Source organism: Pongo pygmaeus, chromosome 1 (genome assembly GCF_028885625.2).
Source record: "Pongo pygmaeus isolate AG05252 chromosome 1, NHGRI_mPonPyg2-v2.0_pri, whole genome shotgun sequence".
NCBI lineage: Eukaryota > Metazoa > Chordata > Mammalia > Primates > Hominidae > Pongo > Pongo pygmaeus.
The window spans coordinates 186,564,620-186,590,595 of record NC_072373.2 but is presented as its reverse complement, the minus strand read 5'-3'; the positions used below and the strand labels follow the sequence as shown (position 1 = coordinate 186,590,595).

Below are 25,976 nucleotides of genomic sequence, written 5' to 3'. Positions count from 1 at the left end.
GACTAATATTTCTATTTTTTTTTTTTTTTGTAGAGATGGGGTTTTGCACAAGACTTCTTATGGTATGGGATGGGACCAGGGGTGGGAGGTGGGCCAGACCACCATGGTCCAGTACAACAGATCTCCAGGGTCAGGATTCCAAATTCAAACCTGTCCTTCTAGGACATTTTTCAAGGAAGGATATATCTATATCTATCTATATATACATATATTTATTTTTTAAACAAGGTCTGGCCATGTCACCCAGGCTGGAGTGCAGTGGTGCGATCTTGGCTCACTGCAGCCTCCGCCTTCCAGGCCCCTGCCATCCTCCCACCTCAGCCTCCCAAGTAGCTGGGGACTACAGGTGCACGCCACCACAACTGGCTAATTTTTGTATTTTTTTGTAGAGACGGGGTTTCACCATATTGCCCAGGCTGGTCTCAAACTCGTCAGTTCAAGTGATCTGCCCACCTCAGCCTCGCACGGTGCTAGAACATATTTAACAGCTTGATAGCTTGCCTCATAACTTTCGGATATTTAGAATTAAATTTTAGACATGTGATATGTGTGTCATGTGACATGGTGGCAGTGGCTGGAGATGAGGCTAGGTGAGCAGGGGACAGATGGTGAAGGGTCTTAAAAGCCAAAGTCTCATCAAGGAGCCTGGACCTTATCCTGAGGACCAATAATAGCAGAAGCTAACAAGAGCTGACTTTGTGCCAAACATATTATATGCATGACTTTAAACTGTCATAACACAAAAACACTATAAAGGAGAGCTAGTATTACTGCCCTTATTTTATAGGAGAGGATAATGAGACTTTGAAGGGTAAACAACTTGTTTAGGGGTACAGAGTTAGAGTAGTTGGGGGTGTGAGGGTTCACAATCAGACCTGCACTCTTAATTGTCAACACAAGCTGTTGCAGTGGGCAGTGGAAAGCCACTGAAGATTTTCAGCCTGAGAATGTCGAGATCAGATTTGTGCAGGGATGTGAATAAACTGAAGGGAAAGCAAGAGGGAGTCAGAGAGAGCTGATGGCTGTTAGAGTCACCCCAGGAGAGTTGGTGGCCCGTCCTAAGGCAGTAGCAGCAGGGAGCATAGGCGTGGGCACATCTGCCTACTCTTGCTGTGAAAGCCTACCATGGTTAATCTCTATTCCCAGACCTGTGAGCACACCAGGAAACATTCTCTCAGGAGCCTGGCGGGGAAAGTGCTTTCTTCCCAGATGTTTTCCCCATTGCTCCTGGATGTTCTGACAAGAGCAGAACAGGTTGCATCAGCAGGAGTCTGGCAGCTCCACACAGAGGAGCTGGGTCCAGACTTGACTGAGGCACGGACATTCCTGAAGGAGGAGGGATTCGACAAGGAATGCAGCCCACAGCTGGCCTTGAGGAGAAGCTGGACCATGCCGGGCCAGCAGCACTGGCTGGCTTTATAGGCCTCTGTTGTGTCCTGTGGATTGGGGATATGAGATGTGAGAAGCCTTGGGCCAGATGTGGACACTTGCAGGCACAGGCCTTGTGGAATAGGACTGTGTGCTGGCAGCAGGGCTGGCAGTGTCTCCAGCAGCAGGCACACCTCCCCACGGGGAGCCAGGGGGAAAGGCTGGCTCTCCCATTCAGATGTATGCACGTGTGCAGGTGTGGATGTGTGGATGTGTTCTGGCCTCTCCGGTGGCTGACGTTGCTGACCACACCCTCTGCTTCACTCTCCTGGCCTCTGTGACACTCACTATAATCATAATAAGTAAGATTTATTGAGCTTGCTATATACCAGACCCCGTGCCAGATGCTGTAAAATGCACGGCATCTCTAATCCTTACAGCTATCTGGGAAGTAGGTCTTGTCAGCCCTATTGTATGCACAAGGAACTTGCTTAAAGAGAGGACACAATGTGCCCCGGGTCACAGAGATGTGGAGCTGGGATTGAGCCTCTGTTTTTCACACTCCCAAAGCCTCTGCAGTGGTACACAGATGTTCTGTGTATGTGCCTGTGTACGTTTTTCTGAGAAGAGGAGTTACAGCTTGTTTTTTAGGAAACAGGCTGAGATTTTGTTGGTACTTGATGTTTTTGTGGCTGGGGAAACACGGAAATGCCCAAACCATATCTTGGTCTTACTGTTTCTCCTTTCCCTGAAATCTCTGAGGAAACTACACCAGGACAGTGGCAGATGAGAAAGAATAAAAGGAGCGCTGGACTGTCGCTGTGTCGGGCTCCCAGTTCTCCAGTGCAGGGCTCCCTGGGATTGTGACCTAAAACAGGGCTCCTTCCCCAGGGTCCCAACATGACTCTCAGCCGCTGCTGGCTGAGTAAGAACCTAGGGCAGTAAGACCTCAGCGCAGTGAGCCACGAAGGGCAGAGGCACAGGTGGCCTGCTCCAAGGAGGAGGCCCTGCCCAGCTCACCCACTGCCACGCAGAGGCAGCAAGTCAGGAAGGGCTGCCTTTGTGGGAGAGAATTTTCACCTCACACCAGTAATCGTGACACACTCAGTATCCTCAAATCTAAGCAGTCACATCAGGCATTTCTCCTCCCAGGAAAGAGTAAAGATGAGAAGAGAGGTGGCAGCTTTCCCCTCCCCATCAGATCGCCAAGGGGGTTGAGTTAATAAGCGAATTTCCTACCATTTGAGATGGTGATTAAATCCGGGACTTTTAGCATATGGAACAGACCAAGAGGGATTGTTTCAGGGAGGGCATTTCATGTGCAGAAAAACAGATTGTGAAGTCAAACGCTGCTCAGATTCTCGCCAGCTGTGCGTGTTCCCTGACAAGTCCCCTCACCATTCTGGGCCTTAGTCCCCTCTGAAAAATGGGACATGGGCACCAGAGAGACTGCTAAGAGCTCCCTTAGTGCTCTTAGAGGAGACAGGGGAGGTCTCCTTTATCTTTGACCCCTAACCCCTCAGACTTCCAGAGGCGGGAACTGCAGCAATGATACAAATGGTGTGGTGGAAAGAATGCCGTTTTGGAGTCAGGACACTTGGGTTTGAATCCACTTGCAGCCACTTGCAGGCTGCTTGACCTTGAACGTGTCGTGTCATTTCATCTTGGGACCTGTACCTGTGAAGTGGGTGAAAATTAAAGAGATAATAAAGTAACAGTCGTGAAACCAGCCTGGAGCCTCCTCACACACGTCCCCAGCTGTGCCCAATCCGGGTTCTCCCTATTCCTCCCGAGCAGCCCCCGTGCTTTCTCCCTCCTCTTTAGGTGTGTGCAGGGTAGGCACAGGCAGGAACCCCAGGTGGGAAGCTGTTGGGGCCTGCTGGGCCTGGAGAAGGGACAGGGGCTGTGCTGTGCTTGGCACAGGCTGGCACCTGCTGTTCCTGTCAGTCCACATCTGGCCCACCCAAGAGGGGCCTCCCCTCAGCTATGCCTAACCCTTCCCTTTCCTACTGTCTCCCAGCATCCCTCCCTTTACCTCCCTTATGCACACCCCACTTCTGGAGACAGGAGCAGGAAAAACTGGGGTCGGCTTGCTCAGCCTGATTGGGGCTGAAACAGAAGTTTGCCACAAAGTTCCATTTTTTGAACTGACCTTTGGAAGACAGACAGTTTGCCAGAGAAAGAGATGTTGCCACAGAGGTGGGATCCGTGAGGAGGGAGTGGCTGGAACAGAGACAATCCACCAAAGGAGCAGCAGCGGAAGACGCTGAAGAGCTGCTAGTCACTGGGGGCCCTGGGTGGAGGTCAGGTCTCCTTTAGTAACCGTCACTGATGCCTCTTTGCTGCCTGTGCTGGGCCACGCCCTGGGCTACAGAGGTGAATCAGATGTGAGTCCCTGCCCTATGGGGCTAGTGTGCACTCAGCCTGGATTGGCTCATTTAATTCTTACAATAGCTTGTAAGCTAAATATTCATGATGTCCCTGGTTTATCCATAAGGAAATGGTACATTCCTTGCCCAGGATCTGCACATGGTGAGTGAGCAGATCGGAAGTTAAATCCTAGGACCAAGGATCTGAACTCCATATTTTACCACCTCTTAAAGGTTAGATGTCAGTTCCGCCTTGGGGTGGAGGGGGTGAGGAAAGACATGAAGGAGAAGCAGCTGCTGAGTCTTAGAAAATGGATGGGTCATGTGGATAGAGATGGGAAGGATGTTAGAGACAAGGAGCAGCATCAGCAAAAGCGTGGGGCATGAATTAGCAAGTGGGGACTTCAGATGGACTGAGACTGAAATGAGAGACAGATAGGTTACTGGCTAAAAGGCTCAGCTCTTCTTTAGGCAGTGGTGATGTGATCTGATTTGTACATGGAAAATCATTCTGGCAGAGAGAAAGTGGTTTGAGAGGTTGGGCGTAGTGGCTCACACCTGTAATCCCAGCACTTTGGGAGGCCGAGGTGGGTGGGTCACCTGAGGTCAGGAGTTGGAGACCAGCCTGGCCAACATGGTGAAACCCCATCTCTACTAAAAATACAAAAATTAGCTGGGCATGGTGGCATGCACCTGTAATCCCAGCTACTCAGGAGGCTGAGGCAGGAGAATTGCTTGAACCTGGGAGATGGAGGTTGCAGTGAGCTGAGATCATGCCACTGCACTCCAGCCTGGAGTGGTTTGGGAGGCAGAGGCAGCCCATCGTAGGCATTCATTAATGCTCGCTGAATAAGTGAATAGAATTTTACAGTTATGTATTGTGTACCATTTATGTTTCAGTTTTATGTTTCAGTTACTCTACTGGGCTTTGGGGTGTTCAGCAGTCAAAAAGACAGACACTGTAAATGGCCAGTCATTAGGATAGTCCAGATATAGTCCAGATGAAAGATGATAAGACCCACCCTGGAAGTGGTGGCAGTAGGTTTGGGATCAAGGGATGGATCTGTACGGTTCTAAGCAGATAGACTCAAAAGAACTTGATGACCAGCAGCACAAGATAAGATGGACTGGAAAGGTGTAGGAGAATCTCAAGTCAGTTCCCAGGTTGCTGGTTTGGAAGACTGGATGGACAGTAGAGGATAGGGAACAAGGAGAAGGAAGAGGTCTGGAGAAACTAGAAACAATTTAGATATCCAACAACAGTGTTGGTTACATACATTATGGTACATCCATAAGACAAAATTCCTTTTTTTTGAGACAGGGCCTTTCTCTTTTGCCCAGGCTAGAGTGCAGTGGCTCTATCACGGCTCGCTGCAGCCTAGAATTCCTGAACTCGAGTGATTCTTCCACCTCAGCCTCCCGAGTGGCTGGGACCACAGTCGCATGCCCCGCTAATTATTCTATTTCTTGTAAAGACACTGTCTCACTATATTGCCCAGGCTGGTATTGAATTCCTGGGCTCAAGTAATCCTCTCACCTCAGCCTGCCAAAGTGCTGGGATTACAGGCATGAGCCAGCCACCGCACCTGGCCCAAAATTCTTAGAAGATATCATTTTGATAACTATGACATTCTTTTACATAAATGTATCGTTTAATGAAACCTCTGTTGTAAACTTTTGGATTTTTTTCTGTTTTTTCACTTTGTAAGTAATACTGTAATAAAGAGCTTTTTACAAAGGTCTTCATTTTGATTATTTTTAGAAGGAAAATTTTGAGGTCATAAGATATAAACAGCTTTGAGGCCTTTGACACATAGATTGTTTTTTAGAAAGGCTGTGCCAAATTTACTCCTATAGCAGTTCAGGAGAATTTTCCCTCAGCAGACTACCACTAGCACCAAGATATAGATAAACAAATATACACATACACAGATTTTAGTGGTTAAAAAAATAATAACTTGTTAGTTTAACGTGCATTTCTTTGTCATTAGTGAGTTAAATTTTTCCATGCTTATTAACCTTTTGTTTATGTGCTTTACCCATTTTTATGGGGCCTCATTGATTCTTCATGAGTTTTTAAAATATGCATTTCTTACTATTTGTGACAAAATTTTTACCACTTTTTTGTTTCCCTCTCTATACTATCTTGCATATATATATTTTATATATATATATATTTTTGTTTGTTTGTTTGTTTTAAACAGAGTCTCACTCTGTCATTCACACTGGAGTACAGTGGTGCCATCTCGGCCCACTGCGACCTCTGTCCCCAGGTTCAAGTGATCCTTCCACCTCAGCCTACCCAAGTAGCTGGGACTACAGGTGTACACCACCACACCTGGCTATTTTTTGTATTTTTTGGTAGAAACGGGGTTTCACCATGTTTGCCAGGCTGGTCTTGAACTCCTGACCTGGAGTGATCTGCCCCTCGGCCTCCCAAAGTGCTGGAATTACAGGCTTGAGCCACCGCACCCAGCCTTATTTTGCGTATATTTTTGATATGCCAAAGCACTTAAGAATGTTTATGAAGTCAAAACATGTCTTTTTCTTTATTTCTTCCATTGCATTAATGTATAGATAATTCAGTGATAAAATAGACATCTAAATTTTTTTCTTTCCCTTTCTGTTTTTTTTTTTTTTTAAGACAGGGTCTGACTCTGTCACCCAGGCTGGAGTGTGCAGTGGCGTGATGATGACTCACTGCAGCTGCCGCCTCCAGGGCTCCGGCAGTCCTCCTACCTCAGCCTCCGATGGTGTGAGACTACAGGCACATGCCACCATGCTCTGCTCATTTTTGTGTTTTCTATAGAGACAGGGTTTCTCCATGTTGCCCAAGCTGTTCTTGAACTCCTGGGCTCAAGCAATCCACCTGCCTCAGCCTCCCAAAGGGCTAGGATTACAGGCATGAGCCACCACGCCCAGCCTAGATTTCCCTTTTTTTGTTTTTTAAACACTTACTTATTTTGTATATGGCGTGAGGAGAGAAAGTAAATGGATCTTCTTCCCAAATGGAAAATATTCCAATCTCATTTGTTCCCATAACCTATACCTGTGTTGAACTGCTTCTAGGCGACCCTGTTTCACTGATCTTGGTTTTGAATCATATATATATGTCATTGTTGTAATAAGTGCAAACCCATAATATACTGTAATACCTAATTTTTAATTTGAGGGTGTTATGTTTACCTGATAAATCTTTTGGGTGGGTTTTTAGAATCCATTTGATAAATTTCAAAACATCCTACTGAGATTTTTTTCTTAGAATTATGTTAAACCTGTACATTAATCTGGGAGGAGCTGGCATTGGAGCCTTCCCATCCAGGAATATGATTTTGTCTTTCCCATTTTTTAAGTCATCTTTTTATATCAGTAAAAGATTATAGTTTTCCTCCTATAGTTCTCACATATTTCTTACGTTTATTGCTCAACAGTTGACTTTTTTATTACGATTGCAAATAAGAATCTTTTTGTTATATCTGATGACTGTTTCCTATTGCTGCAGTAAATTATTTTATCCATTCTAAGTTTAGTTGATTCTTCTAAGTTTTCTTTCTTTTTTTTTTTTTTTTTTTTGAGACGGATTCTCACTGTCACCCAGGCTGGATTTGGAGTGCAGTGGTGCAATGTCTGCTCACTGCAACCTCCATCTCCCGGGTTCAAGCAATCCTCCTGCCTCAGCCTCCCAAGTAGCTGAGATTACAGGCAACTGACACCGCGCCTGGCTAATTTTTTGTATTTTTAGTAGAAATGGAGTTTTGCCATGTTGGTCAGGCTGGTCTTGAACTCCTGACCTCAGGTGATCCACCCGCCTTGGCCTCCCAAAGTGCTGGGATTACATGTGTGAGCCACTGCGCCCGGCTGATTCTTTTAGGTTTTCTATACAAATAACAGTTCGGTTGGAGCCCGTGGTTTGGCAGTGCCTCCAGTCTGCAGGGTTGGTTTGTGACTTCTCCAGCAGTGCTCAGGAGCCCAGTTGTAAAGGTAGAAAAAGAGGATGTATGGGTTGATCCCAAGTTCGGGATTTCCCTAGACTAGGGCAATAGAAGGACAAGGGGCAGAGTACTGGAGGAGCTCGCACGATAGTAGCTGATGTAATATACTTCAGGGTCTAGACAAGGAGGGGTGGACGCACTGAACAGTAAGGGCTGGGGAGCTAAAGGCCTCTGTGTCGTGGAGAGGGAGGAAGAGAGAGACTTGGAAGGAGGGGAAGCTGTGCCCCAGAATGGACACTAGGATGTCGGGTTTCAGAAGTGATGCCTTTCTAGTACAGTGCAGAGATCCTCAGGTAAGAATGATCCCTTTTTATGGTTAAAGAAACAGGCTTGGAGAGCTTGTTGCCCAGTCACCCAACTCTAGTCAACAGCAGTGTTGGTCTGCTATACTCTATTTGCTCACGCTCTGTCTCCATTTTTCAGGTCCACTCTAGAACAGTCGATGGAGAGAGCCAGGAGAGACAGCAGCAAGGGAAGTGGGAGCACAGGAGGGCAGACAGGAGAGAGGGCAGGCTCCTCCCAGCCCCTCAGCTGCTGCAAATAGGGAGGCAGGGCAGCTGCACTGCTGGGTCTTCTCATTGGCCCAGGAGCCTCCTCAGGCCACAGCAGCACACCCACAGCATCCCACATCCTGTGCCTGCCCGACGACTCGCTTCGTGTCCTCCTCTGTTACACACTGGAGCCCCACCACATGCTCTCTTCACCATCGTTCCCCTTGTCCCTGTCACACACCCCATTTCCCCAAACACAGATGGGCTTCCTACACCACAGGCCCTGGGTTCCCCATTAAACGCCTCATGCTCCCGCCTCACTGTCCCTACTTGGGGTCCCTAGGCTCATCCCTAGCTGTGTGCCTCGTTCAGGCCTGCTTTTGCTGTGTCCACAGAGTGCATCGGATGGCTTCTGGAAATCTGTGGCCACTCGAGTGCCCAAGGAGCCCCCTGAGATTCGAATCCTCAACCCATATTTCATCCAGGAGGCCGCCTTCACCCTCATTGGCCTGCCCTTCAACAATGGCCTCATGGGCCGGGGGGTGAGATATCTGGGCCCTGGGAGAGGGAGGAGGGAAGCTGGGTCAGAAGTGCCTTGGAAGTAAGGGTGGGTGGTGGGTGGGGTAGTGCTTCTGCAAAATAGCTTTCTGGGGAAGAGGGCTCAGTCCTTGGGCATGGAGGCTAGCTCTAGGGAGCTTGGCTGAAGTCTCAGCTGTCCCAGCCCTCCAGCTGAACTCTGCACGCCTTCTCTCCCCTCCACCCCCATCTTCCAGAACATCCCTACCCTTGGCAGTGTGGCAGTGACCATGGCACTACATGGCTGTGACGAAGTGGCAGTCGCAGGATTTGGCTATGACATGAACACACCCAATGCACCCCTGCACTACTATGAGACCGTTCGTATGGCAGCCATCAAAGAGGTTCGGGGCTGGGTGTGGGGGCAATCCCTGGGTGGTGATGAGGGGGAGGTGCATAAATGAGTAGTAAAGGGAGGAGCCAGTGGGTGGTCTGGCTGCCCAGAACTCCCCAGAAGGTCCTGACACCAAGCATCCTACGTGCCCTCTCCACAGCCTCCCACTGAACCCAGGGCCTTCTCCCTGAACTTGCCTTCCAAGGGACTCTCCCTGCCCTGGTCCTGCACCTCCCTCCCCTTCGCTGCATTCCCCAGCCAGGAACACTAGTCTAACACCAGCTCAGCCATCCTCTCTACTGCAGTTCCTGCCTTCCCCCAGAGGATGCCATTTTCCCTCAAAAAACCCACAACTAAACACTGCCTCTGGGTCTCAGGACTTCTCCATATCTCTTCCACCCTTCCCCACAGCTAAGCACTGCAGCTCTTCATACCCAGAATTGCTTCCCAAGCATCTGTATGTAGGGTACATTACAGGTCTCCAGCCTGTCAGCCAGCCTCTTCTGGCATTTCTCCCTCCCTAGCCAATACCCCATGTGGAAAATCTGAACCCCTCTTGCCACACTTCCGCTTTGACCACCAGCCTTCCACTGATCCCATCCTGAAACCTGGAAATCTTGGGCCACTGCTTCAACAGTTTCTCTGCTGCTACATCTGGGTGATGGGAGGTTGTTGGAGGGAACCTCCCATCTGTGCAGATTCCTGTTTCTGTAAGTTTGGGGGCTCTCGTCTCAGCCCTCATTCCTGCTTATCATTCTTCTTACCTATCCTTCTCCATCATCCCCCTCCGCTATTCCAGAGCCTTCCATGCCCCAAAAGCTCCTCCCTCTTCCGGTGAAGAAACTGAAGCCACAGAGGGGACTCGGGTCTGTCGGGCTCTCCTCACATCTGACCCAGCTCACACCAAGGGCACCACCTCAAGGTGGCCAATTCCAGCGGACACAACGTCATCTTTCCTGATCTCAGAAACATTTTATGTCCTTCTTTGAACTTCTGAGTCAGTAATTTCCAATGTTGCTGTTATTTCACCCACCATTCTCTCACATTCTCTTTCTCAGCATCATCGATTCTGATCTACGCCTTAAAATTCATCATGGCTGGGCACAGTGGCTCATGCCTATAATCCCAGCACTTTGGGAGGCCAAGGCAGGGGTATTGCTTGAGCCTAGGAGTTTGAGAGCAGCCTGGGCAACATGGTGAAACCCCATCTCTACTAAAAATAGGAAAAATTGGCTGGGCGCGGTGGCTCACACCGGTAATCCCAGCACTTTGGGAGGCCAAGGTGGGTGGATCACCCGAGGTCAGGAGCTCAAGACCAGCCTGGCCAATATGGGGAAACCCCGTCTCTACTAAAAATACAAAAATTAGCCAGGCGTGGTGGTGGGCATCTATGATCCCATCAACTCAGGAGGCTGAGGCAGAAGAATCACTTGAACCCAGGAGGCAGAGGTTGCAGTGAGCTGAGATCACACCACTGCAACAAAATGAGACTCCGTCTCAAAAAAGAAAAATAGGCAGGGCACGATGGCTCACGCCTGTAATCCCAGCACTTTGGGAGGCCGAGGGGGGTGGATCACCTAAGGTCAGGAGTTTGAGACCAGCCTGGCCAATATGGTGAAGCCCCGTCTGTACTAAAAATACAAAAATTAGCCGGACGTGGTGGCGGACAACTGTGGTCCCAGCTACTCGGGAGACTGAGACAGGAGAATTGCTTGAACCTGGGAGGCGGAGGTTGCAGTGAGCTGAGATCATGCCACTGCACTCCAGCCTGGGCGACAGAGCAAGACTGTCTCAAAAAAGAAAAAAAAAAAAAAAAGGCCAGGCACGGTGGCTCATGCCTGTAATCCCAGCACTTTGGGAGGCCGAGGTGGGCGGATCACAAGGTCAGAAGATCGAGACCATCCTGGCTAACACGGTGAAACCCTGTCTCTACTAAAAAATACAAAAAATTAGCCGGGCATGGTGGCAGGCGTGGGTAGTCCCAGCTAAGGCAGGAGAATGGCGTGAACCCGGGAGGTGGAGCTTGCAATGAGCCGAGATCACGCCACTGCACTCTAGCCTGGGCGACAGAGCAAGACTCCGTCTCAAAAAAAAGAAAAGAAAAATAGGAAGAGTTGTGTGGGAGCGCTAGTATGCGCATGTAGTCCCTGCTACTTGGGAGACTGAGGTGGGAGGATCACTTGAGCCCAGGAAGTCAAGGCTGCAATGAGCCACGATTGTGCCACTGCACTCCAGCCTGGGTGACAGTAAGTCCCTGTCTCAAAAAAAAAAAAAAAAAAAAAAAAAGGCACTAGCCAAGGCTCCATCTCAGACAGCCTTCTCTTCTCACTCTGCATGTTCTCTGGGAGATTTACATCCCTGTCCATGACTTCAGGTACCATCTGTATTGTATTAGTCTTTTTTGGTTCTTAGCCCCTTCAGACTGCTATAACAGAATACCATAGTCTGGGTGGCTTTTAAACAACAGAAATTCATTTCCCACAGTCCTGGAGGCTGGGGAGTGCAAGATCAAGATGCGGGAAGATTCAGTATCTGGTCAGGACCCACCAGAGAGGTGGTTCATAGACAGCTGTCTTCTTGCTTTCCTCACATGATGGAAGAGGCAAGGCAGCTCTCCTGAGTCTCTCTCTTTTCTTTTTGAGATAGGGTTTCACTCTGTTGCCCAAGCTGGAGTGCAGTGGTGTGATCATAGCTCGCTGCAGCCATAAACCCCTAGGCTCAAGTGATCCTCCCACCTCAGCCTCCCTAGTAGCAGACTGCAGGTGTGTGCCATCACACCTGGCTAATTTTTTTTATTTTTTGTAGAGATGAGATCTTGCTATGTTGCCCAAGCTGGTCTTGAACTCCTGGCCTCAAATGATCCTCCTGCCTTGGCCTCTGAAAGTGCTGGGATTACAGGCATGAGTCACTGCGCCTGGCCCTGAGTCTTATAAGGGCACTAATCCCATTCATGAGAGCTCTGCCCTCATGACCTGATCACCTCCCCAAAGGCCCCCACCTCCAAATTCCATTACATTGGGGGTTAGGTTTCATTATATGAATTCGTGGGGAGGACATAAACATTCAGTCTGCAGCAGGTTTATTCCAACCACCTCAAGCGATTGGGAGTTATTTCAAGGATATATAAGGCACTTGGAGATCTCATAGGAAGCTAGAAACAGCCTTCCAGCTGGGCCTCCTGTTGTCTCGGATAGGGTTCAGGAGTGAGAAGCTCATCGTGGGTCTGGGACAGTTCTAGAACTGCCTCACCATCACCGTGGCCCTGAAAGTCTTCTATCCCTGCCACGCTTCACATGCCTTCTTGCTGCTTTGTCCACAGCCAGCACCCACTTCAGATTGCCCTCACAGCTTTTATCAGCCTCCTGGCTTCTACGTTTATTTATATCTTTGGTCGTCTACAAATGCCTTTTATGTAAACTTTATGTAAAGTTGTATGCAGAGGGTGAGAGCCATAGACATGGGCGATGGCCAAATCGCAATGGGCTTTCTATGCCACAGAAGGAGTTTACACTTTATTTAGAAGGCAGTAGGGAGCCGTGGGTGAGTTTGAGGCCTTACATTAGCATATAGTGGATCACTGTGGCTGTAGAATGAAGGAGAGGGGGTGAGGCAGGAACAAAACCTAGTTGGGAGTTGCTGCACTTTGGGCAATAGATGGTGACTCCTGAACCAGATCTTTGGCTGAGACAATGAGGAGAGAGGTGATGAGAGAGGCGATGATCCAGATCTTTGGCTAAAGCGATTAGTCAGAGGCAAGAAGTCCAGGCTGGAAGTATAAGGTGATGAGACAGAGGCAAGAAATAGGATTTTAACTCAGTAGGACCTAGGGATTGCCTTGGTGCAGGAATGAGGTAGGACACTGCCTTCTCTGCAGCCCTCTCTGATGGAGTCTTTTCATTTGCTTCCACCTGCCATATCTCCATTGTCCCTCCATTACATGTAAAACCTCACTGGCTCTGAGGCTCCCAGCATTTGCTGCACTACACTCCCTGCAGAGTGCTTAAGAGTGTAGCTTCTTGGCCGGGGCACAGTAGCTCATGCCTGTAATCCCAGCACTTTGGGAAGCTGAGGCGGGTGGATCACCTGGGGTCAGGAGTTCGAGACCAGCCTGGCTAACGTGGTGAAACCCCGTCTCTGCTAAAAATACAAAAATTAGCCAGGCGTGGTGGTGCATGCCTGTAATCCCAGCTACTCCAGAGGCTGAAGCAGGAGAATTGCTTGAGCCCAGGAGGGCTCAAGTGGAGATTGCAGTGAGCCAAGATAGCTCTGCTGCACTCTAGGCTGGGTGACATAACAAGACTGTGTTTCAAAAAAAAAAAAAAAAAAAAAAGAGTGTAGCTTCTCAAATCATAAAAGATGACTTCGGGACCTTGGTTCAGGGGCTGACTCTAGACCTTCATTTCCTTATCTATGAAAGGGATAGTAACGGCACCTGCCTCCTAGGATTTGGAAAGGACCGGATGTGATCATGTGTAAAAAAGGCCTCCACATAGTAAGCACTCAGAAATCTTAGCCATTATGATTAATATTTTACCCCTACTGTTATTTACCAATCCCCAGAAGAGGATTCACTGAGAATGTCGGTGCCTGGGTTTAGAATCCCTCTGTTACCTGGGGTGTCTCACATGGACCATTCAACACCTTGGCTTCCCCTCGCTTCGCCTGCACTTGCCTTGATCAGCTCACTCTGCAGGCCCAGCAGGAGTGTGTGGGATGTGGAGACACATGGACCAAGGATTGAATGCCGGGGATATGGAAGGGATGTCAAGGGAATTCATAAAGGAGACAGAGGAATCAGGAAGGTGCCACATCGTGGAGGCCAAAGGAGCAGCATTCCAGGAAGAGCATCTACAATGTGGTGCTGGGAAACCCAGTAAGATGAGGGCTGAGAGGTGGCCGTCAGATGTAGCTGTTAAGAGTTAACTGCTGACTGTGGTGAGAACAGTTTCAAAGGAATAATGGAGTGGAAGCCAGATTGCAGTAGTGAACAGTGAGTAGATGGCACCTACATCTGTGGTTAGAGACCACAGATGTTGCTCATGGTAAGGGATCTCTCAGGACGCTTGGAAGAGAAGGGAGGAGAGAGACTGGGCAGTAGCTAGAGGATGACATGGCTTCATACAGGAATCTGTCACACAGCAGAGAAGTCCAGGCTGGAAGTATAGATCTGTGAGTTGTGAGCACAACCGCTTCTTCAGATATAAGGATGAGATTTCCCAGAGAGAGGACAGAGAGTGAGAAGCGCAGCTTATCCCGGCAGGACTCTTGAACGTGGATACTTAATGGTTGGGCGAGGAGCCAAAGAAAAAGAGGAGCCAAAGAAAAAGAGCTTCTGGCCGGGCGCGGTCCCTCATGCCTATAATCCCAGCACTTTGGGAGGCCGAGGCGGGTGGATCATCTGAGGTCGGGAGTTTGAGACCAGCCTGAACAACATGGAGAAACCCCGTCTCTACTGAAAATACAAAATTAGTCAGGTGTGGTGGCGCATGCCTGTAATCCCAGCTACTCGGGAGGCTGGGGCAGGAGAATCGCTTGAACTCGGGAGGCAGAGGTTGCAGTGAGCCGAGATTGCACCATTGCACTCCAGCCTCGGCAACAAGAATGAAACTCCATCTCAAAAAAAAAAAAAAAAAAAAAAAAAAAAAAAAGCTTCTGAGAGTGTGGACTGTGACATGGGATGGGCATCAATACTCAGAATCAAGGGCCCTGGTAAGGCTGGAGACCCCAGGATGACCAGAATCCTCCACCAGCCACAGCCGGTTCAGAGCTCAGGTGAACTCCGAAGTCTGCATAGAATTAAGAAAAGAGCACCAGAGAGGTGGCATTGCCGGATCCAAGAGAGCTACACCCCAGGGCTGACTTTCTTGTTTACTTTTTTGTGATGGAAATTGTCAAGCATATTATGAGTACAGAGGATAATATCATGAACTCCCACGTTCCTGCCCCCACCTTCCACAGGCATCAACAGGTGGCCAACATTGTTCCATCTCTTCTTTGTCTCATGCTGCCACTCCACTGATTCAAACAAGTCTCAGATACCATATATCCCTCCAACCATAAATACTTCATTCAGGCCAGGCGTGGTGGCTCACACCTGTAATCTCAGCACTTTGGGAGGCCGACGCGGGTGGATCACCTGAGGTCGGGAGTTCGAGACTAGCCTGCCCAACATGGCGAAATCCCGTCTCTACTAAAAATACAAATTAGCCGGTGGTGGTGCATGCCTGTAATCCCAGCTACTCAGGGGGCTGAGGCAGGAGAATTGCTTGAACCCGGGAGGCAGAGGTTGCAGTGAGCCGAGATCGCACCATTGCACTCCAGCCTGGGTGACAAGAGTGAAACTCCATCTCAAAAACAAAAACCAAACCAAAACAAAAAACTTCATTCATTTTCTCTAAAAGATAAGGACTGTTTTTTAAATTATTACACCTAAAAACATGAACAGTAATTCCTTAATATCATCAAATGTCCAGTCCACTGCTGACCTTTTAACCCTCAATGACTCCTAGTGGGTGCTGTTGACCCTGACCCATCAGATTGGTTACTACTTCTCCAGAGGAGTGATGAGGACGAGGGATCAGTAAAGAGGCAAACGAGTTTCCACATCTGCTTGAATCCTGGCTCTGTCATTCCACCAAGCCTCTGTTTTCCCTGTAAAACCTAATTTCATTCAACAAATATTGAGGCACCTACTCTGTGCCTAACAGTCCCTACCCTCAAAGAGAGACAGTGAGCCAGATGCTTCTGTCTTCAAAGAATGGGGATGAGTCACCCAGGGATCTGCAATGAGAAGAGGCAAGTGCAGATGGCAGAGTATAATGACAGGAGCCTCGAAGGGGCCGGAGGGCTTTAGGGAGTCTGAGGGACAACGGGGTGTAAGGAAGACGCTTCCCGCCTTCAGAGGCTGTGGAGTGTGGAATGTGAGGGAAGAAACGGTCACCACGTGAGAGGGGGTATGGGGGCACTGTCCTTCAGGGCAGCTGGGTTTGTGGTTAGCACAAGAGGTTGAAGGGAATGCTCAGAGAAGAGGAATATTGGGAATTTGGCTGATGACTGCCTGAGTTTCAGATGTAAAAGATTTGGAAGGTGGAGAAGGTTGACTGGATCAGAATAAGGGCTAGACAGAGCGAGCCATAAGTTCTTTTTAAAAAATTCATTTATTTATTATTTTTCAAAAGATGGGGTCTCGATATGTTGCCCAGGTGGACTAAGCTCAAGTGATCCTCCTGCCTCAGCCTCCCAAGTAGTTGCGACTACAGGCACAGGGCACTGCATCCAGCTCACTTCTCAGCACCAGTAAATGGTGGCTGTTAACAGTTATTGGCTGGGCACGATGGCTCACACCTGTAATCCCAACACTTTGGGAGGCAGAGGCTGGTGAATCACAAGGTCAGGAGATCGAGACCATCCTGGCTAACACGGTGAAACCCCATCTCTACTACAAATACAAAAAATTAGCCAGGCGTGGTGGCAGGCACCTATAGTCCCAGCTACTCAGATGACTGAGGCAGGAGAATCCCTTGAACCCGGGAGGCGGAGGTTGCAGTGAGCCAAGATCATGCCACTGCACTCCAGCCTGGGCAACAGAGCAAGACTCCATCTGAAAAAAACAAAACAAAACAAAACGAAAACATTTATGGTGGTCCGGGCACGGTGGCTTATGCCTATAATCCCAGCACTTTGGGAGGCTGAGGCAGGTGGATCACCTGAGGTCAGGAGTTCAAAACCAGCCTGACCAACATGGTGAAACCCCCATCTCTACTAAAAATACAAAATTAGCTGGGCATGGTGGCACACACCTGTAGTCCCAGCTACTCAGGTGGCTGAGGCAGGAGAATCGCTTGAACCTGGGAGGCAGAGGTTGCAGTGAGTTGAGATCACGCCACTGCACACCAGCCTGGGCAACAAGAGCAAAACTCTGTCTCAAAAAATAAATAAAGAAATAAATAAATAAAACAGTTATGGTGAAGCTCAATGCTGATAAACGCAACAGAGAGGTCACTTGGGGACAAACTCTGATAAGGCTGCTGTCATTCAGCCCTTCATTCATTAAATCAAGCCTTTTTCATCAAAGTTTTCTGGTGAGAGTCCTGGGGTTAGGAAAGGACCCTATCCCGGGTACAGTCTTCCCCAGAAGCCTCTTCTAGTAATTTTGAAATATATGACATTATTATTAACTATAGTCAAATGTGCTCACCATAAAAAATTGGTAAGTAGGTGAGATTGGCTTGATTTAATTATTCCGCAACGTATACATCTATCAAAACATCACATTCTACCCCAAAAATGTGTACAATTCTTTCAATTAAAAATTTATTTTTAATTATTATTATTTATTTTTTTGAGACAGAATCTCTGTTGCCCAGGCTGGAGTGCAATGGCGCGATCTCGGCTCACTGCAACCTCTGCCTCTCGGGTTCAAGCGATTCTCCTGCCTCAGCCTCCGGAGTAGCTGGGATTACAGGCGCTACCATCACACCCAGCTAATTTTTGTATTTTTAGTAGAAACAGGGTTTCACCATGTTGGTCAGGCTGGTCTGAACTCCTACCTTGTGATCTGCCTGTCTCGGCCTCCCAAAGTGCTGGGATTACAGGTGTGAGCCACCACACCTGGCCTATTTTTAATTTTCTAAAAAAGATTTGCCATCTCTCCGCAGGCCTCATGGCTCCTCTGATCTGGGAGGCAGGATTTCATCCGCCGCCCCCAGGCCTGGAGAGTAGATTGCATCAGGCCAGGGAGTGACTCAGCCACCCCTTGCTGTTGGACTTCAGTGACTCACACTGCCTGCCCGCAGGGTGTCTATAACCTAGGTGCTTCGTGACAAGAAGTGGCTTGAAGTCTGTGGGAACAAGGTCCTTCCGCCAGCACTGAGGAGGGAGGTTGGGAAGCTTAACGGTTTTCCTGGGACGAGGAAAGGGGTATGAAGGTTCTTTTTTCCCTGTCTTGGGAAGGGAGGAGGATGAGCTGTGGCACTCCTAGAGCAGGGTCATCATTACCTTGTAGACACAACTGATTACCAGTATCTGCCTTCAGGTTTCCACAGTCACGGAGTATTGGAGAGTGGTGACTGGAAGACGGCACCGAGCCCCGGAAGGGGCAGTAAAGGTTTGAGCAAAGGCCCAACTGATCACTTCATCTCTCCTTTCAGTCCTGGACGCACAATATTCAGCGAGAGAAAGAGTTTCTGCGGAAGCTGGTGAAAGCTCGCGTCATCACTGATCTAAGCAGTGGCATCTGAGTGGGCCCAGCACATGGCCATAGAGGCCCAGGCACCACCAGGAGCAGCAGCCAGCACCACCTACACAGGAGTCTTCAGACCCAGAGAAGGACGGTGCCAAGGGCCCCAGGGGCAGCGAGGCCTTGGTGGAGCAGCCAGAGCTGTGCCTGCTCAGCAGCCAGTCTTAGAGACCAGCACTCAGCCTCATTCAGCATGGGTCCTTGATGTCAGAGGGCCAGCAGTCTCCTGGCTGTGCCCAGCAGGCCCAGCATGCAGGCGGTGGGACACTGGGCAGCAAGGCTGCTGCCGGAATCACTTCTCCAATCAGTGTTTGGTGTATTATCATTTTGTGAATTTGGGTAGGGGGGAGGGTAGGGATAATTTATTTTTAAATAAGGTTGGAGATGTCAAGTTGGGTTCACTTGCCATGCAGGAAGAGGCCCACTAGAGGGCCCATCAGGCAGTGTTACCAGTTAGCTCCCTGTGGGGCAGGAGTGCCATGACCAGCCTGTACCTTGCTGTGGGGCTACAGGGTGGTGGGCAGGATCTCAAGCCAGCCCCCTCCAGCTCATGACACTGTTTGGCCTTTCTTGGGGAGAAGGTGGGGTATTCCCACTCACCAGCCCTAGCTGTCCCATAGGGAAACCCTGGAGCCATCCCTTCGGAGCCAACAAGACCGCCCCAGGGCTATAGCAGAAAGAACTGTAAAGCTCAGGAGGGTGATGCCCAGCTCCGCCTGCTGGGAAGAGCTCCCCTCCACAACTACAGCTGATCCATAGGACTACCGCAGGCCTGGACTCACCAACTTGCCACATGTTCTAGGTTTCAGCAGCAAGACTGCCAGGTGGTTGGGTTCTGCCTTTAGCCTGGACCAAAGGGAAGTGAGGCCCAAGGACCTTACTCAGGCTGTGGCAGCCGTCCCAGGCCACCCCCGTGGAAGCAATAAAGCTCTTCCCTGAGCCTGGCCTCTTTTTGCCTTCTCTGACTTTCCTGGAAGAAACAGGAACCTAAAGCCTCAGCAACTATGCCAAACCCTCGGGCCCTCTCTCCAGTCCACAGAGTCCTGGGTCCCTTTCACTTCTTGTGTCAGTGCAGGACCTAGGTAGCCATCCAGAGGCCTCTGGAGCATCTCCTGTATCCTCTCTGCTTTGAGACCAGAGGTTTCAGGGCACACTCTTAGAGGAGACAGAGGCACAGGACTGGAGCCCTAGGACATTGCCTTGGGGTGCCACAGCCCCACCTCTGGAAGGACAGATATTCCTACAAGCACAGGAAAGATATACTGCTGAGCCCCTGCAGCAAGCAGAGGCTCACAGACCTACCCTACTACCGACACTCCCGTCCAGGGAAGGACATGCCCCAGCCCCCATCATTAGCACAGAGGCACATCCTCTCCCTTCAGCCCTGCTCTAGGCATCCTCTGTCATACTTTAGAAAAGATGTCACGTCGCCTTCTTAAGAGTCCTAGAGTCTGATCCCTCTCTTCCCCAGCATCCCCAGGCAGGCCTGAGAATGGACAGACCAGACTGTCACCTGCACTTGAGGCCATGAAGTGAGCTCCCTGTCACACACTGCCACTGTGGCAGGCAGTAAGTGGGGTGGCTGGCTCCTGCTCCTCTCTCCTGCCCACCCCAATCCAAGAGTCCAGGCAGCCCTGGGCTGTCCTCCCACTGGTGAGCCCTAAGGCTGGAGTCCCGGCCATCCCAGGGACCAGCAGCCTCCCACATGCTCCTTCCCACTGTGGCTGGCCTTAGGCAGAAGCCTCCTGGGCTGGGGGGATAAGGGAGGCCCTGACTGAGGGACAGGTCAACCCAGAAACCACCTCCATTTCTACCGGAAATAAGGCCACTACCATGCACATGTTCCTGCCTGGATGGTGCCCCGTGGAGTTGTACAGGGCACAGGCTGAATGCCCATAAGTGGTGTCCCTGGCTGAAAAAGCCCCGAGGCAGGTGCCCCAACTGAGCAGCCGGTTGTGGGAGGTGACAGAGCAGACTGTTCCCTGCTTGGCCTCCTATCCCAGGGGGCTCCTGGCACGCCTGCAGCAGCCCCACCACCTCCAGCAGCAGTTCTCTGTGGTCTGACTTCTGGTCCTCACCACCGCGGAAAACTACTTTCACACCAGCTATGGTTCTGAGCCCTGGCCATGCACCAGAATCACCTGTGCAATTTGAAAACTGCACATGCCCACCCTGAAAGTCTGATTTGGGTCTGGGTTGAGGCCCGGATGTGGGTAGTTTTTAAAGGTCCCTAGTGGTTCGGAAGCATAGCCAGGGTACAGCTGGTCCACACACATCCCCAGTACTCTCATCCCTGACCACAGCTTCCAATTGCCAGTTGGTTGACAATTGCCAAATTGCCTTTGCCAGCGCAGCTCTCTCTGCTTCCCTCCAGGCTACAAATTCACCGGCTTCCTGAACATTTCCACTTGGATAATCCACAGGCCCTTCCAACTCAACATGTCCAACACTGAACTCATGAGCCCCTGCCTTTCCTCCCAGGAGCCGGGACGTACCCCTCCCCCAGGTCACCCCGCCAAAGGCACACTTTTGCAGGGCCTACCTACCTCCTCACCCTATCCAGTCAGGCACCAATGAATTTTCAAAATTGCGTGTTCTAGATTCGGGCCTGGCAGCCCCACGCTCCCCTCACACCCTGCATCAGACCTCATCCTCTTTCCGCAGCAGCCTCCACCTTTCTCTCCAACCCCATCCTCTTTACTACAGCCAGAGTCATCCACAAAAAATGCCTGTCTGATCACACCATTCTGCTCAAAACCCTCCCATGGTCCCCAGTGTTAGGATCTTTCCATCCATGTTACTCACCCAGCCCTCAACCCGCCTGCCAAATTGCCATAATTAGGCATCTGAAATGCTGCCCTCCAGCTACCTACTTCAAGCCTCAGCTCAGATGTTCCTCCTCTGTGACCTTTGCCTTCAGCCCTCAGTACCCACTTCTGCCAACACGGCCCTTGCTGTGCCCCAGTGACCCCCGTGTTTGCACGTGTGTCCCTACTCCAAGCCCTAAGCAGCACAGGAGATGAGCTGTGGGGAGACTAGAGCAGAGTCAGACTCTGAAAGCTGCGCAGAGGCTAAGCAACCCAACAAGGCAGGTGAACTGGCCGCTGAGAGAAGAATCGGGTGGAGCAGAAAGCAGTTGCTGCAGGGCAGACAGCCAGGACCCCCAAATCTCCACGTACCAACAGTCAGCCGCCCCACGCAGGGACCGGCTTACCCCTCGCTCCCCGCCCTCACTCACTTTCTCCCGCCCTCGGCCCGGCCTCCCAGCTCTCTACTTTGCGTGTCTACAAACTCAACTCCCAGTTTCCGTGCCTCTCCACCGCTCGAGTTCTCTACTCATATCCGAGGGGCCCCTCCCAGCATCTACCCCCCTCCCAACCTCAGGGGACCTAGCCAAGCTAGGGGGGACTGGATCCAACGGGTGGAGCAGCCAGGTGAGCCCCGAAAGGTGGGGCGGGGCAGGGGCGCTCCCAGCCCCACCCCGGGATCTGGTGACGCTGGGGCTGGAATTTGACACCGGACGGCTGCGGCGGCGGGCAGGAGGCTGCTGAGGGATGGAGTTGGGCCCGGCCCCCAGACAAGGCCCGGGGGCTCCGCCAGCAGCAGGTCCCTCGGGCCCCAGCCCTCGCTGCCACCCGGGCCTGGAGCCCCACACCCGAGGTAAGCCAGCCCACTTGCCTGTTTCTGGTCCCAGCCCTGGATGGACGCTCCTGGGCTGGGGGAGTGGACAGGACCACCCCCTCCTCTCCTTTCTTGCATCCTCCCTCTCTTGGGCCCTCGGCACAGTTCTCCGCCCCTCCCAGCCCCTCAGTCCCTCTTGTCGCTTGTTGGACTGTGCTGGCCTTGCCGGCCCACTGTAATGTGACGCTCCCGCTGCCGCTACAGGGTGCAGACTGGCTGCCAAGGCCACACTTTTGGCTAAAAGAGGCACTGCCAGGTGTACAGTCCTGGGCATGCGCCGTTTGAGCTTCGGGGGAAAGCCCAGCACTGGTCCCCGGAAAGGTGCCTAGAAGAACACGGTGCAGGACCCCGTGGTGAGTAGCGGGCTGGTGGATGGGGAGGCAAGGGCTAGAGAACCAAACGGCCCTAGACCACAAGGAGGTAGGAGGCAGGGCCTGAGCTGCCCTCAAGAGACCTGCTCCCGGGCTCCCCCTAGCGCAGAGGGCTCCTAAGGCTGCCCTCCCTGCCTGCCTTTCCCTCCATCACGGAGAACAGTCACTGGCCTGGCTCAGAGGCCCTGATTCCACTTAGCCAAGAGGCGTACACCAGGACCTGGAGGACAACCCCAGGAAGGCCTGGGGGTCTGTTCCACAGGTGTGCAGGCATTCTGTGTGCTAAAGGATGGGGATGAGGGTGGCAGCTGGGACCCAAGAGGAGGCTGGCTAATGAGGACTTACGAAGGCTCTGGGGCCCCAAAAGGGTGTTTGGGAGTGCCAGCAGTGGGAGCTCAGGAAGGCTGGCTGGGATCAGGAACGATGGCTCAAGGGGGAAACTTCTAGGAGCATGACTAGGCTGCCAAATCCATAGGAGGCTGGGAGGGGGACAGACCTAGACCAGCTCCCACGGTGGCTGAGCTCTCAGAGACCAGGCTCGTATGGAAGCCTAGCTGGCCCTCCTGGGAGTGGCTCAGGCCTGAGTGTAGCTGAGGGGATGGAAAAGCCCACCCTGCTTGGAATCTGCAGGCTTGGCTGACTCTGCCCCCTTGTGGCCACAGGAAGTCATGGCCCAGGCCCCATGTTTTCAAAGGGCCCATTAGCTCCCACCATCCCCCGGCTCTGTGGTCATCGAGGGACACCTATGGTCAGAGGAGAGAAGTCAGGTGGCTCTGGGTCCAGAAAACAGTTCACAGAGGGGCAAGGTGAAGCAGCTCCGGGTGGGCAGCACAGGCTGAGGCTTGGGGCTCACTATCATTAGATAACTCTTACAGTGACCAGCTAGCACCCTAATTCTTCTCCAGCCCTCAGCTTCCTCTCCGGCAGCCTGGGGTGAAGCCCTCTGTAGGACCAAGTGTGTCCAGCTATAACTCCCTCCAGCCGCTTCTGGCATCTCCAGCCCTACAGCACAGAGCAGGAAAGTTCTGGGAAAAGAGGACCCCTCTCTCCCCTCTAGCTGTGTGACCTTGTAACCTTAGACAACCTCTGAGCTTCTCTGAGCCTTGTTTACTCATCTGGAAAAAGGGGATTAAACCATTTACCTCATGGAGTTGTGAAAGAATAGCTGCAAAGCACCTAACACATAGTAAGGCTCTCAGTGCGGCTACTTTGCTGGGTTGAGTCCAGCTGTGTGGGCCCCTTGTTCCTCACCTGGAGAAACTGGGGTGGCAGGACGGCCCCCCCAAAAGATAACTCATCTCTTAATTTGCAAGCTGCCTCAAGAGGAGGGTGGGGGAACAGCTCAACAAAGGCTGATGGGCGCTCCTGGTGTTGACAGAGATGGAACTTGGACTTGGAGGCCTCTCCACGCTGTCCCACTGCCCCTGGCCTAGGCGGCAGGTGAGTGGTTCTCCCAGTGACTCCTACCTGGTACTGAGGAAAGGCGGCTTGACTGGCGAGGGAGAGCAGGGCTTGGCTTGGGCAGCGGTTAGGTGTGGGAGGGGAAATGGTCAGGGAGGGACCAGGTGAACGGGAGGAGGAGCGGGACTTCTCTGAATGGTCGGTGCACTCAGGTGATTCCTCCCCTGGGCTCCCAGAGGCAGCAAACCCATTATACTGGAACCTAGGCCCTTCCTGAGTTTCCCCTCCACACAGCTAGGAGCCCATGCCCGGCCTGACCTCAGCCTGAGGACAGCCCCTCCTTGAGGTCCTTCCTCCCCAAGCCCACCTGGGCGCCCTCTTTCTCCCTGAGGCTCCACTTGGTCTCTCCGCGCAGCCTGCCCTGTGGCCCACCCTGGCCGCTCTGGCTCTGCTGAGCAGCGTCGCAGAGGCCTCCCTGGGCCCCGCGCCCCGCAGCCCTGCCCCCCGCGAAGGCCCCGCGCCTGTCCTGGCGTCCCCCGCCGGCTACCTGCCGGGTAGGTGAGAGGGCGAGGGGGCGGGGCGGGGCTGGCCCAGGACCCCGCGCGTGACTGGGTCTCATTCCAGGGGGACGCACGGCCCGCTGGTGCAGTGGAAGAGCCCGGCGGCCGCCGCCGCAGCCTTCTCGGCCCGCGCCCCCGCCGCCCGCGCCCCCATCTGCTCCTCCCCGCGGGGGCCGCGCGGCGCGGGCTGGGGCCCCGGGCAGCCGCGCTCGGGCAGCGGGGACGCGGGGCTGCCGCCTGCGCTCGCAGCTGGTGCCGGTGCGCGCGCTCGGCCTGGGCCACCGCTCCGACGAGCTGGTGCGTTTCCGCTTCTGCAGCGGCTCCTGCCGCCGCGCGCGCTCTCCACACGACCTCAGCCTGGCCAGCCTACTGGGCGCCGGGGCCCTGCGACCGCCCCCGGGCTCCCGGCCCGTCAGCCAGCCCTGCTGCCGACCCACGCGCTACGAAGCGGTCTCCTTCATGGACGTCAACAGCACCTGGAGAACCGTGGACCGCCTCTCGGCCACCGCGTGCGGCTGCCTGGGCTGAGGGCTCGCTCCAGGGCTTTGCAGACTGGACCCTTACCGGTGGCTTTTCCTGCCTGAGACTCTCCCGCAGAGTCCCACTAGCCAGCGGCCTCAGCCAGGGACGGAGACCTCAAAGCTGAGAGGCCCCTGCCGGTGGGTGATGGACATCATCCCCGGAGAGGTGAAGGGACAACTGACGAGCAGCCCCAGAGCCCTCACCCTGCGTATCCCAGCCTAAAAGACACCAGAGACCTCAGCTATGGAGCCCTTCGGACCCACTTCTCACAGACTCTGGCACTGGCCAGGCCTCGAACTTGGGACCCCTCCTCTGATGAACCCTACAGTGGCTGAGGCATCAGCCCCCGCCCAGGCCCTGTAGGGACAGCATTTGAAGGACACATATTGCAGTTGCTTGGTTGAAAGTGCCTGTGCTGGAACTGGCCTGTACTCACTCGTGGGAGCTGGCCCCTATTTATTATTTCTAAGTTATTTATTTACTTCTGTGGCTTGTCAGATCCTTTCCTGGGCAGTAGGGGGTTGGGGAGAAGAGGCTGGATGGAGATCATGCCTTGCTGATCGCACTCACACACCTCAGGCTGACTCAGCAATCACAGACCTGGCCTGGATCTCCCGCCCCCACTCAGCAGCTCCAGGATGGGAGGCATGGAACACAGGCAGGGGCAGGGCGGGCAGCAAGGGTGCAGTCACTAGTCCTGGCAGGCTGCTCACTTGAGCCTGGGCTTACCTCTGGGGAAAGAGACTACAGAGCCTTCTGTGGAGAAAGCCCTGTCTGTGTGACCTCTGGCATCTTTGAGGCCCCCGCTTAGTGGGTAAAGACACAGAGAAGCACCCATTGCCCCACCCCACTGTCATTGATCAGTGTCTTACCATCCAGGGAACTGTCTTGAAGGTGCCTTGTCAGATATACACATGCCTCTGCCTGCAGACAGGCCAGCATGGTTAACTCACTATCCACATTCCATGAAGCAGCCCAGGGCATGAGGGCATCTGAAAAAAACTGAGGGTTGGGAGAGGGTGCGGTGGGGTGCTGGCTCCGGTGAGCAAACACAGAGCTCCATGGGGATAAGG

At 52.2% G+C, this 25,976-nt stretch overlaps 2 protein-coding genes across 28 annotated transcripts in view; both read left to right on the top strand.

Moving 5' to 3' along the window:
• ST3GAL3 (ST3 beta-galactoside alpha-2,3-sialyltransferase 3) overlaps nucleotides 1-19,313 on the top strand; it is a 228,089-nt gene extending 208,776 nt beyond the window's left edge. For 9 of the 24 annotated variants that reach the window (XM_054491277.2, XM_054491298.2, XM_054491244.2 and 6 more), the window contains 3 exons: nucleotides 8,616-8,762; nucleotides 8,994-9,140; nucleotides 18,280-19,313. In XM_054491277.2, the coding sequence (XP_054347252.1) occupies nucleotides 8,616-8,762; nucleotides 8,994-9,140; nucleotides 18,280-18,369 (384 nt within the window). In that variant the 3' untranslated portion in view covers nucleotides 18,370-19,313. The other 15 variants (XM_063656883.1, XM_054491235.2, XM_054491288.2 and 12 more) reach the window with 6 other exon arrangements.
• A 1,285-nt stretch (nucleotides 19,314-20,598) lies between these two features.
• Nucleotides 20,599-25,388, top strand: ARTN (artemin). 4 transcript variants are annotated; one of them, XM_054491357.2, is made up of 5 exons: nucleotides 20,599-22,028; nucleotides 22,254-22,402; nucleotides 23,734-23,860; nucleotides 24,213-24,375; nucleotides 24,446-25,388. In XM_054491357.2, the coding sequence occupies exons 3-5, from the start codon at nucleotides 23,801-23,803 to the stop codon at nucleotides 24,907-24,909; spliced, it is 687 nt and encodes a 228-aa protein (XP_054347332.1). In that variant the 5' UTR covers nucleotides 20,599-22,028; nucleotides 22,254-22,402; nucleotides 23,734-23,800; the 3' UTR covers nucleotides 24,910-25,388. The 4 variants fall into 4 exon arrangements, with proteins under 4 accessions (XP_054347332.1, XP_063512911.1, XP_054347338.1 ...); XM_063656841.1 differs by having other exon boundaries at nucleotides 20,600-22,028; nucleotides 23,799-23,860; XM_054491363.2 differs by having other exon boundaries at nucleotides 20,600-22,028; nucleotides 24,237-24,375.
• Nucleotides 25,389-25,976: the final 588 nt, after the last annotated feature.

What these genes read in the sequence shown, in the direction of transcription:
- ARTN (XM_054491357.2), top strand. Translation starts at nt 23,801, where the DNA reads ATGGAACTTGGACTTGGAGGCCTCTCCACGCTGTCCCACTGCCCCTGG. An exon ending in GCCCCTGGCCTAGGCGGCAG is followed by an intron (nt 23,861 to 24,212) that starts GTGAGTGGTTCT and finishes TTTCTCCCTGAG; the next exon opens with GCTCCACTTGGTCTCTCCGC. An exon ending in CCCCGCCGGCTACCTGCCGG is followed by an intron (nt 24,376 to 24,445) that starts GTAGGTGAGAGG and finishes GTCTCATTCCAG; the next exon opens with GGGGACGCACGGCCCGCTGG.